This window comes from Arvicola amphibius, chromosome 17 (assembly GCF_903992535.2).
Source record: "Arvicola amphibius chromosome 17, mArvAmp1.2, whole genome shotgun sequence".
NCBI classification, from domain to species: domain Eukaryota; kingdom Metazoa; phylum Chordata; class Mammalia; order Rodentia; family Cricetidae; genus Arvicola; species Arvicola amphibius.
This window is the reverse complement of record NC_052063.2, coordinates 24,748,317-24,760,783: the sequence shown is the minus strand read 5'-3', so window position 1 is coordinate 24,760,783 and position 12,467 is coordinate 24,748,317. Positions and strand designations below refer to the sequence as shown.

At 45.4% G+C, this 12,467-nt stretch overlaps 1 protein-coding gene across 1 annotated transcript; it reads right to left on the bottom strand.

Annotated features, from left to right (window-relative positions):
- Positions 1–5,507: 5,507 nt before the first annotated feature.
- Positions 5,508–7,659, bottom strand: Phlda1 (pleckstrin homology like domain family A member 1). The gene is made up of 2 exons (XM_038314965.1): positions 6,430–7,659; positions 5,508–6,031 (listed from the first exon to the last, which is right to left on the bottom strand). The coding sequence occupies exon 1, from the start codon at positions 7,657–7,659 to the stop codon at positions 6,457–6,459; it is 1,203 nt and encodes a 400-aa protein (XP_038170893.1). The 3' UTR covers positions 5,508–6,031; positions 6,430–6,456.
- Positions 7,660–12,467: the final 4,808 nt, after the last annotated feature.

Sequence of the window (12,467 nt, the reverse complement as noted above, 5' to 3'; positions counted from 1 at the left end):
TTATGGCTGCAATGATTTCAAACCTGTGTCACCTGGCCTGAAACACTGGAAACTCCCTTCTGTAGAAATGCTATGTGGTTTAAACACAAACAATCTCTAGAACTCTCCGGTAAGCGTTTATTAAGTCCATTTTACAGAAGATTTGATTAAGTGAGTCAAGATCTATATCGTAGGTAAATGGCAGAACTAAGGCTTGAATCCACGACTCCCGGTCTTGCCTTTTACCAACCCTGTTTGATAACGTCTATACATCTATTTCAAGTGGCCTTGAAGTTCCTTCTCTATCAGTAATGTACCTTCTGATTGAAGTTCTTCAGAGAAATAGTAGGAAAAGCTGCCAATGTTAAGACTATGCTATAGGATTTTTAAAATGTCTTCAAAGATCTACTTTAAAGTTTTTTGGTATTTAAAAGCATTTAGATGCCAATAGAGATTGGAGGCCTTAGAGATGAAAATTGCATTGGTGTGGATCTTGATTTATTGATACAAATTTAAGATCAATTTTGTTTTACATATATTTCTGCTCTTGATTAAAGTATTGTGTTTGTGCAGCTCATTTAAAAATGTAATATATAATTAAGAAATATAGGTTAATAGATAATCATCTATAATAGTCAAGTGTGTAGTCATGTTAGATTTTTCTTGATGTACAGAGATATATTTCAGATGGATAGTTATTCTTCAACTGTGGCTTAGGAGTATTTTTAGCTGGCTCTTATGTCTTAAATTAACCCATTCCTATTATTTTATAGTTTATCATGAGGCTTGTGGACTACCAGCAAGGTTCTGCCTGGCAGCTTTCTCCTTTGGCAGCTACATGGCTCTGCCTTCTTTCTCCCAGCATTCAGTTTAGTTTTCCTGCCTAGCTCTATTCTACTAAGTCACTGGCCAAAACAGCTTTATTCATAAACCAATAAAAGCAACACATATACAGAAGGACCTCCCACATCACAGCTCTCAACTCTAAACAGAATGTTTTGTAAATACCTCTTTGAAGGATGATTCTCTGATCAAACCTTTACTCTTCCTGGAAACTTAAGGCTCAAGACAAAAACTACTTTCCAGATAATTCCCTAGGCACTGTTTCTCATCATCTGAGATAAAAATAATTCAGCTCAAATTCATTAGCATTTTCTCCATTGCTTCTCCTCTTTAGAAGTAGAAATATAGAAAGAGAAACCCCCCCTCCCCAGGAACCGGAGTGGGCTTAGCCCCAAAACCTAATTAATATTTGGAAAGCTAATTATTTCACCAAAAGATGAGTGAATTTCTAGATTCAAAGTTCTCAATCTTTAAAAAAAAAAGTGAATATAAAATCAACCTTAAAGATACCTCTTCCATCTGAGAATGGTCATGGTCTTTATAAGCTACGCTCTTCAGAAACTCTGTCACACAGGAATTCAGTGGACCTGCCAGGGAACTAAGGCCTTCCAAGACACACAAGCAAGTCATCTCAAAAGATACTTTATTTGAAAGGGAATGCATTCTGAAAGCATGAAAAATAACTCCTTTCTACACACTCACACAAATTTTGATCTGACCATGTTCTTAGGTTTACAAACCAGTTGTGTGTAAAGCCCTTGGCACAGCAAGGTGGTGCTTGCTTTAGGAAAGGTGGTACTTCCATTTTCTGAAAACCTGAATTACGCAGCTAGACACAGAAAGGTAACCATCAGCAGAGTTACCTTTAAAGAAAAAACAAACAAACATGAACCTGCTTCCCCACTACCTAGACAGTCACAGTCAGCTACTGAGGACCAAGGAGGATGTGTTTAAAGATGAGATCTTTCCTCCACTGGAGAAAAATTCCTTTCAGAGTGATCAAACCCAGGGCTTTATATTCTACCCCTACACTTACAGCCCCAGGCCTGAGAATGCCCCCTTTTCTCTTTAGCGAATAACTTGCTGACAAAGTCACAGATATCTTTGGCACCCGATCTTATACACTGGCTGCTTATTCAAACTGCAGATAAAAAAGAAAAAGAAAAAGAAAAAGTCACTTTTCAAAACTAGGTCAAGAATTTAACAATTAGAGCTGGGGATGTAGATCAGTTAGAAAGTGCTTGCTTAGCATGTACAAGGTCCCGGAAGTGAAAATAAACGGTTCAGAAGTCATCCTCAGGTACCTACCAAGTGTGGGGCCAGCCGCACTATATGAGCCTCCTCCTCAATATCTAGTTCAGTGGTTTTCAGCCTTCCTCATGCTGTGACCCTTTATGTTGTAGTGACCTCCAACCACAAAATGAGTTTTGTTGCTACTTCATAACTGTAATTTTGCCGCTGGTATGAATCAGAATGTACCTGTGTTTTCTAACGGGCTTAGGCAACTCCTGTGGAAGGGTCCTTGGGTTGCTTGATCTAGAATCACTTAAAATTGATTCTGCTGAGGGTGTTTCTTCAGTGAGCCAAACCCAAGCAGATTGCCAGTTACATGAAAAGAAATAAATGTTCACAAACCGCTCAGTCCCACATAGCACTGTCTGTCAGCTGCAGAATCGCTCTATGTCCATTCGAATCTCAGACCCTTCCAATCCGGCCCCAAATATGATATGTTAACACAGTGCCCCCCCGGATAAATCATGTGCCCTTCCCTGTGGACAGAAACAAAGCTGGAAACACAGGCGGACCATACTTTCTCTCTATCGGGTTTAAAATTGGGACTTAAGAGAATTAGAGAAGGCGGGAAAAAGAACTAACACAGACAGGCCTTTCAGGAGCAGCCAGACTTGCTGACACTGTTTACGTTCAGAGGAAACGCTAATATACACTACTTCCTTTTTAACTGTCACTGGAAAAAATACATGAATTGAAACGAGAAAGTTGGTTCGATCCATCCAGGATTCAGAAGTCCTTGCTTGTTTGATAAAGTCAGGCTTTCTGCAAGGATCTCACGCACATTTATTCTCAGACTTCAGGACAAAGCAGATCCAACCGGATTTCTACTGAGAAAGTACATCTGAGGAAGGTCACAGCATCCAGCCTGTTCCCTCAGTGTCTCGGGACACATGAGAGCAAATAAAGGAAACAGTAAAGCAAGAGACCACCTCCTGGGTGCTGAGGCATCACTCACCCTTCCTTTCTTCGAGTTATTAAGCTGGGTGCGAGGTTGGCAGCCAACACAAATTCAAGGACAATAGTTCAAGTTCCAGATGGGACGTTCCTTTTCATTTTTCAATGAATACATATGTGTGTATACATATATATATGTGTGTGTACACACACACACACACACACACACACACACATATATATTAATTGGGCCTGCCCCCCTTTGCTCTTTCTTGGGGTAAACCTATTTTCAAACTTTTCCGTGATGAAACCACCTTCCTGCCCAGACAGGTTTCCTAGTGTCTTGGGTGGTTTATATCACTTTTCTACAGGTAGAATGAAGCTATCAGGCACACTTCTATTTTGTTTTGTTGAGTATGCTTACCTCCCCTGCCCTCCCCCAAAAGGTAGTAATTTCAGAGTATCAAAACAATTTAAAGAAGTTGGGTGGTGGTGGCACACATCTTTAATCCCAGCACTTGGGATTAAAGCAGGCAGATCTCTGTGAGTTCAGATCTCTGTGAGTTCAAAGCCAGCCTAGACTACAGAGCAAGTTCCAGCATAGCCAGGACTGTTAGACAGAGAAACTCTGTCTTGAAAAACAAAACAAAAAACCATCTCAAAAAGCTCATCTTTCCAGTCTCTGAGATTTCACAGTTTAAGTTTCCAGAGAAACCTTTGGAGAGGGTCAGTTTAAAATGTCATTGCAGATACAAGGCTACAAGACAAGAGGCCACAGTTGTGTTGATCCCATCAAGAGTCATGGCTACCGTAAGAAAGAAAACATTCTAGCCACCCAGCTGGAGCCTGGTTTTGGTTTTTCAATGAGATGACCTAGTTCTATATTTAATCCAACAATAGATGTATCTTTAAAAAAAAAAACCTACATTAATCTTAATTTCCCCCTCATTTGGGATGGGTTCTACTATCCTGATAATCCATAAATTTCAGAAGGAAAACGCTGCAGCTGGGAAGAGCAGTGGGCTAACCTGGGTTATATGATCTGTATGTATAAACTACTCTACTACCTGAGGGCAGGCTATCAGAAGCTAGCTCCAAGGAAGCCAAATCAAACCTGGCAAATGTGTCAAGATGGGCTCCCGGGGCCGTGCTACACACGCGGTATGCTTTAAACCTTGGCAGGGTATTTTCACAACAATGCATTAGACAGCCCTGAAAGTGGGAACTTGGTCAGCCTTTCGAAATTTCCTGTTTGGAGTTCTCATTTCCCCCTGCAACTTTCTAACTAAATTTACGACTTTCCAATCGCAGCGTTCCCCTCACCAAATCTTTCTGTTCTCCGTTCTGGAAAAGAGCGTTGCAATCTGGAAGCTGGAAAAACACTGGCGCCTTGAAAAGGTCAGGGCGAAATAAAGCCAGGCAGCTAGGAAGTGATTTTCAGCCCCAAGAGACTTTGGTATTACCGGAGACTGCTCCACTAAAGCGGTGTCTGTCTGCCGGCCTTTGTGGCTCTTGATCATCCCTCTGATTCTACACTGAGGAGGGTTTGTTCTACCTTTTAAAAGCACATTCTCCTCCTCCACCCCCTCGGCATCCTTAACGTGAGGCCGCGAAAGCAAGAGTTTTCTTCCTGACAAATTTAGAAGCGGTGGTCCTCAGGCTTTAAAGCTGTGACCCTTTTATATTAGCTCTTCATGTCGTGGTGACCTCCCCCAACTAAAAGATTATATTCAATGCTACTTCATTACTCTAATTCTGCTGCTGTTGTGAATCATAATGCAAATATCTGCTATACAGGGTATCTGGTATGCCACCCCTGTGAAAAGGCCGGTCAACCTCAAGGGGGTCGCGACCCACAGGTTGAGCCCTCCTTCTTGCCAGAGACTTTAGCCGTCTAACCAAAACGGGGAAGGTTCCGCTTTCTCCCAGAGCAATGCAGAGGAAAGAGTTGCTAGCTCTGCTCAGTATTATTTCCAGGCTGACAGATGTTATGACTCCTGGTCATATTCACAGACTGTTTTCAGGGTACACGGCGAGGGGGTAAAACATGGTCCGAGCCCAGCATGCAGAGCTCTTGGTGAGCGGCACGGCATTCTGAACAGTGGTAGAAATACCGTCACGGCTAAGAGGAGCAACCCCTACATTTTAAAATAAAAATGTGGGTGCACTGATAGTCACAACCAAAATGACATTTTTTGGGGGGGTGCCAGGACTGAATCCCAGGGGCCTCTCTATCGGTTGAGTCCTGCTCTCGGCTCCATAAAGACTCAGTAAGTTTCCTCCCTTCCGCAGACTCAGTTTACCACGGTACCAAGCCAGCCATAGTGTCCTCGGCTGGGCAGGATTGAAACATTTTGAAATCCAGTGTCATTCCTACTGAGTTCTTTATAGAAGAGTATGACCCCGACCTTCAGATTTTCATAATTATACATTCTGACCCTTTGCCTTAAAAAAAGAAACTGTACAAACTACACATCTATGAAAGAGACCTAAACAAGTAAAAGTAATGTCAGAGTTTAATTTCAACCTCTTCAAATACAATGAAAGAGCCTACTTTCTGAGAAGGTCACAGGAATAAGGAATCAGTTTTTAGTGTTTGCCCCCTCCACTACCCCTTTTCTTTTCCGAGTAGCCTTACTAGGAAAAAGGTTTCTGAAAATAAAGTTTCATTGGGGGGAGGGGTTGGCCTACATTCAGAAATGTCTTAGAATAGGCATAAAAAAACTAATAAATAATCATAAACCAAAATACATTAAAATAAAATTACAGTACATAAATTGCTCCTACAAGGTCCATTACGTTAGAAGATCCTTCCCAAGGTTCATAAATAAAGTCGTCTTGACTCAAAATCGCTTCCTGCACGGTGATGGAGATTATGCAGAAACCTAAGTGAACTGCAAGCAAGTTATCGGTCGGGTGATGTCCAAACTACTTGAGCGGGCACGGGTGGGGAGACTTGTTTTTGATCCAAGTGAAACACAATAGCAATGCATTTGTCCCACTTCCCCGAAGTCCTCGAAACCTGGAAAGAAATGACACGGAATGAAATGAGTGGTTCAGAAGTCAAGAAGTCAGTTCCCTCCCGCCAGCCCAAAGGATGGTGTCCAGAAAGACACCACGTCGTTATCTTGGTGCAGAGACACACGATAAAGCAGTACGAGGGTATACGGCACTGACCAAGGGCGATCACGATGGTGGGAAAGTGGTCCATCCACCGCGCCGGCTCCCTGGCCGAGTTGCTGTCCTTCCCTCCCCGCATGGCCTCTACCAGTTACAGCTTGCCCATCTTCTCGTCACCTCTCCAGAAACTTGCAAGGATCTTTCATTTTGCCTCGAGGGCGGAACAGGTGAACAAGCTCTACCCTTCCCAACAACCACGCTGACAACGTTTCTTGGTGTCCCAAGTTGCTAGGACCTTACCTAGAGGGGCCCTGGGTGCCGCCCTCTTCAGGCGGAGTTGGAGGTGCTGCGGAGAAGCCGGTGGCCGAGCGGCGGCTGCGAGTGAGCTGGCTGGTGCGCGTGCTGGAGTTGGTGTGGATGAGGGTGAGGGTGAGGGTGCGGGTGCTGGTGCGGGTGGGGATGAGGATGAGGATGCGGATGCGGGTAGGAGTGGAGCTGTTGGGACTGAGGCTTGGGTTGAGGTTGAGGCGGCATCTGCGGTTGAGGCTGGATCTGCGGCTGGGGCTGGAGCTGGGGCTGCGGCTGGGGTTGGGGCTGGGGCTGGATCTGCTGCGTCTGCGGAGGCTGCTGCTGGACCAGGTGTTGCTGCTTCTGCCGCGTAGACTTGACGGCCAGTATGGCCTGCCGATTTTTGTACTGCACCATCTGCAACGTGATCTCCGCGTTCCAGCCCTGGTCCTGGGGGCACCGAAAGTCGATCTCTTTGCCCTCCGCCATCACCACAGTGAAGTACATGTACTTGCCCTTGCGCTCCACGCAGTCTACAGTCTTCATGTTTGAAAAGTGCAATTCCTTGAGCTTGACTGGTGGCTCAAGGCCGGCGACGGTGGGGCCAATAGGTTGGGACGATTCAGCTGTCCCTTGCCCGGGCTGCTGCTGCTGTTGCTGCTGATGTTGCAGCTGCTTGGGCGGGATAAGCAGCAGCCCTTCCTCGGTGAGGATGCAGCACTTTTTCTTCCAGAGCTGCAGCAGCCCGTCGCTGCGCTTCTCCAGCACTCCTTCCTTCAGCGCCTTGCAGCCGCTGCTCTCCAGCATCCTTCCGGCATAAGGGGTGCCGATGCTCGGCTCGGCCTTTCGGCTTCCAGACGCCCGGGTTTGGGGCAGCAGCAGCCGCCGCGCGCTGTCCTCACCCCAGCGGCTTCCGCGGCCGCCTGCCCGGAGCGCGCAGAGGAGGCTGACTCGCAGGAGGCAGAGGGGTGCTGGTGGCGGCGGTGGCGGCTCGGGGTCCCGGCAAAGGGACAACCGCGTCCTGATGCGCCACAAGATCCCGGAGCCGCGAGCAGGCTGCTCTCCGCCGTCCTCCCACGAGCGCTCACCGAAGGGCACTGGCCGGGCTCCCTCGCGGCGCTTTTCAATGGGCCACCCACCCCACCCCCTAGTGACACCCAGCGGAAAAGGCGGCTCCTGGCGCCCGCGCCGCGGGGGAAAACCCAGCTCCGAGAGGCGCTCGGATGCCGGCGTCCGCCTCATTAACTTGGGGCCTTCCCAGAGCCCGCCGCAACCACGCCCCCGAGCCCTGGCCCCGCCCCCGACTCCACCTCCGCCACCCACGGCCTTCCCAGCCGGCACCGAGCTCCGGAAACTCCTGGTGGCTCCACGCGGTCGGTCGCCGCGACTGCCAGGCGGCCAGGCGACGAATGCCTACACCCAGAGGGCGCCGAAAGGCCATTTCCCCCACGGTCCCGCCCTTCCCTGGCGGGTGGGCTCTCCGCTCTTCGGGCGGTAACCTGGGGAGCCAGGGTTAGCGCGGAGAGGGTTCCCCGGCGTGACTTTACAGATGGCCACGTAAACAGCAGAGGGAACAAAGCCCAAGAATGCTCCGTACTTTTTTTCAGCCATTAAAACAGTACGGCTACCGGTTGGACATATGGCAGGGAAAGGGTGGACTCATGCCAGGTATCATCTTCTCTTTCCACCCAGGGTACAGGCAGTAGTAAGATTAACCCCGGCACCCTGTTCGGGTTTTGTTCTCTTATGTCATGTGTGTGAACGCGAGACAGAAGTCAGCAGTTGCCCTGGTACTGGAATTTAGGTTGTGAGCCGCCATGTGGATTCTAAGAATTGAACCAGTGTCCTCTGCGAGAGGAGCTCTTAACTGCTGGACCATCCCTCTGTAGCAGCAGCGTAGCTGCCAGTAGTTAGCAGTCTCATTTGTAAGCCTTGGTAGATGTCTTACAAACACCTATTAGAATCTAACTTAGGGAAGATCCTACTCCCGAGACATTCTCTGGTTTGGGAAAAATAACCCCTAAGTCTACTGTCACCATAGGGTAGGACCTAAGAGTCGGGTTGCTGTCACACGGCAATATACAAGAATGGAAGCAAAGAGAAAGTGAAACACCAAGTATTCGAAGTCCTTGTGTACCACACTAAGAAATTAAAAAGTAGCAAGCATTTCTAGTCGCACTCCTTTAATACCAGCACTCAGGAGGCAGGTGGATCTCTGTGAGTTCGAGGCCAGTCTAGACTCCAAGACAGGTTTCAAAGCTACAGGGAAACCCTGCCTCGAAAAAACAAACAAAAAAAACCCCAACCTTTTTATATTTCTAACAGAAATGTCTTTAAAAAAAAAAAAAACAGTATGAGTCCTAAAATGTATTTGGCAGTATTGCAGGGTCTAGCATACTTTTTCAGTAAAGGATCAGAATTGTGTAAAGATTTCTAATGTGATTAAACACGAAGACTATCTCCTTGTAGGTCTATGCCTACTAAACATCTTTCTTCTCCCCTCCCCCGCCAGTGTAGAACAAGTGAGCAGTCCAGTTCCTGCATGACCAACTGTCCATCTTCTTGGCAGAATGGCATTCGTAAAGGAAACTTGAGTACCTGAAGCCAGATATAGTTGACAAAGACATTCAAAACATTTGCTCTTTTCCTAAATTACTTGCAAATGCCCCAACAGCCAACACAGATTTCAAATGTACCCACCTAATTCTGACTAGACTTAAGAAAATGAACCACAGTGAACTTTAGAATGTTGTAGATTGACTGAAACGCTGCTCGGTTTATTTCAGCAGCCATCATTACCCCCTCTCTGGCAATCATGGTCTTTTTAAGAAAGAGCAAAACCAAAAGATCAATGGTCAGAAAGCGCAATGCAGAAAATCGTTTAAAAAATGTTTTGCTTTACATAACTGATAGCTCATTCAACTTTTGAGGGCATTGCTGTTTTCCGCCTGTCTGGCACACACAAGTATTTATTGCCAAAGAGAAACAGACTTCTGAATTGAAAAACGATTCGTAAGGGCCCTATCTAAATGACATCCAAACAGTTCCAGGACTGAATGAAGGAGTGGATGCATCGTTATCACCCCATACATAGATGTGTAAGGGGTCTGGATATACAAACATGCAGCCAGCTTACAGCAGTTCAATGCAGAGGTGAGAGCAGGGACAGAGATGTGTGGGGCTGCCCATTGTTTCTGTTCTTTACTGGAACAGAAACCTTCCAAGGCTGGGCTCTCGGGGTGTAAACAGCAATACCATGAGTTCAAGGTGTAGGCTATGGAGATGGTGTAAAACTCCAAGATGTCACACAACGTGCAAGTCTGACTCTTACATTCTAAAGTCCATCTAGATTGGGTCACATTGAATCAGTCTTTTTCTAAGCAATATTGTGAGGTATTTGTCTGCAAGAGTTAAAGAACTGGTAAAATGGCTCAGGAGGTGAGGGTGCTTGCTGGCTTCTCAAGCCATTGCACCGAACTGTACCACCCACCCCATTACATGCACACCAAGACAAAATTTTCCTTTCAAGTTATCTAAGCATCTTGGAGGCTAGGGCAGGAAGATGGAACGAGATCAGTCTGTGCTACAGCATGACACTATCTCAAAAGAGAAAAGCTAAACGGTACTGTACCAGGAAAATGTCAAGTACATAGAAGAGATTGTCTCATCCACATGAACTTTCGCAATTTTCAAATTTTCTTAAAGAAACCCTCAAAAATACCTCATTTCTAACCATGTTATTCTCATTTTTCAAGATGCACGGCTCAGATTTTTTGCAGTATTAGCTGATGAACAGGTGCCCCCTAGTGACCAACAGCTCACTGCCTCTTCCGAGTTAAGGCCAATTGTTCTAATTACAGGGATGCAGACCAGCTTCACCGTACAGCTCCTACAGTTGAAGGTCCTCGTTGTGACACTCCAATTCCTACCCCAAACCCCTGCACTTATCCTTTATTTTTTTGCTCCTTTCAGGCAATGGGAGTATGGGGGAGGGGAGTTTCCATATGTACAGCACATTTGCAGACCAGAAGAGGTCTTCAGACCCCAGCTGGATCTAAAGACCAGTCAGGCCCACAGAATGAAAGCCTCCTCTAAATAGAAACCAAAGCTGTAGTTTTAAAATCTGTTTCACTAGATACTCAAGTAACTGTTTCAGCCTTCTTCAGTCTAAATGGCAGCAGCTTTACTGGCCACTGTCAATTCTTTCCCAATCAGTAGATGGCAGGCATATATAAGCACCCTCCCCACAATCACACCTGACCGAGACACAGTCATCTAAGCAAGGCTCAGAGCCCAGGAGCCCAGCCCATTAGGATGAAGATGGAATGGTGAGATTAATTCACTTTCCTTGTCTTCTCTGGATACCAAAGAGATCACACAGGCGTTCTTATGTCTCATTTTAAGTAAGGGTAGCAAACATGAAAAACTTTCAGTAGGGCCATTGCTTTAAGTAATATTACCTAGTCTATTAGGCACCTGTTACCTAAGGAAGGCTTTTTTTTTCTATTTTTTCTTTTACTGCTGTTTTTATTCTCTATTTATTTTTTGGGGGGGGGGGGGGCTAGGCAAAACTCTTAAAACACTATGCAAAAATTTTAAACCCTGGGGGCTAAAAGCACTGGCCGCTCTTCCAAGTCCTCAGTGAGATCAATTTCCAGCGGCCAAATGGTGGCTCTCAACCATGCATATCTGGTGCCCTCTTCTGGTGTGCATGGATACACATAGGCAGAACAATTATAATTTTTTTAAACGCTGAAAAAGAAATCACACCAAGTTCCAGAATTATTTTCCAAATTATGTTCACAAAGTAAACTATTAATTTTAAGTTGTGTTGAGAACTTAATGAATTCCGTGGTTACATCACACCTGGCGCTAGATGTATTTTCTTACTGCTCCTCACACCAGGTTTAACTTTCTGTCAAGTTACTCAGGAAAAACAAAGACTGTGCATGTAAGCGAGCACACAAAATGGCAGTAAAATGCCCAGGAAATCTCCTAGCTCCAAAGTCAGGAGGGAAAAAAGCCGCAGAGAAGGCACCCTGCTTGTGCTGCACTCACTGGGGCAGCGACACCCAGGCCGTAACTGGCATACTTACCACTTCTCTGCTGCTCCCTCACTCTAGCCTTGTCTTCCGTTTCCGTTTCCGGTGAGCCCAGGACTCTCCCTAGCCTCTATCTCAGTGTGTCAGCTCGGTTCCCCTAGCCAAATGTCATCCATTTCCGGTTCACCTTCAAAATTCCAGCCACCCACCAGTCGCAAGTTTTTATCCTGGCAGAAACTATTTTGCTGACCCATAGGCACTAAATAAACCTGCTGGGTGTCCCTGTCCAAACTCCTTCAGTGAGACACTGTCTGAAAGCACTGCCTGACCATGAGCTTTATTTCATGAAAGTCTCACTTCCTGTCAACAGCTTTTACGTTGTGGTGCCCAATTTGTTTTGATATCAAAGAACCTATCAACTTACTTTTTGAAGTAAGCTGAAAATCCTGAAACTACAGTAGGATGTCAACATGGAGCAGGCTACTAAATGTAAATCTTGAGGGGACTGATGCAAACATCTTGAAATGAAAATTTCTAGACCATTTCCGTTTCTCTAAAAACGTGTAATAAACCTTAAGTAGTCCAAGAACTTGTTTTTTTCTTTAAACCCAGGTTACAGTTTAATGTGTAGAATGGTAAACCAGCACATCTTCATACCAGATAATACTGTTAAACTCTGCCACTGCCAGATGCATTGACTTTTACTTACTCAGTGGTTTAAGTGGCCAGTTACCAAACACTGGTATTATAAACATTGGTAACTATAAACACCAAGTTTATATAAGAGCATTTAAAAACTGCGTAGCACATTTGTTTCTCAAAGTCCCTATATATGTTTCTTCTAAATTATATATTCTGGAAATTTATTTAAAGTCAAAATTAAAGGCTGTCTTAATACACTAACCATTAAAAATGAACTATAAGCTTAAACCAAACCTGAAATCACAACATTCAAATATCTCTGCAAGATAAGGTATTCAGTTTGTAACTCAGCTAATCCCACGAATT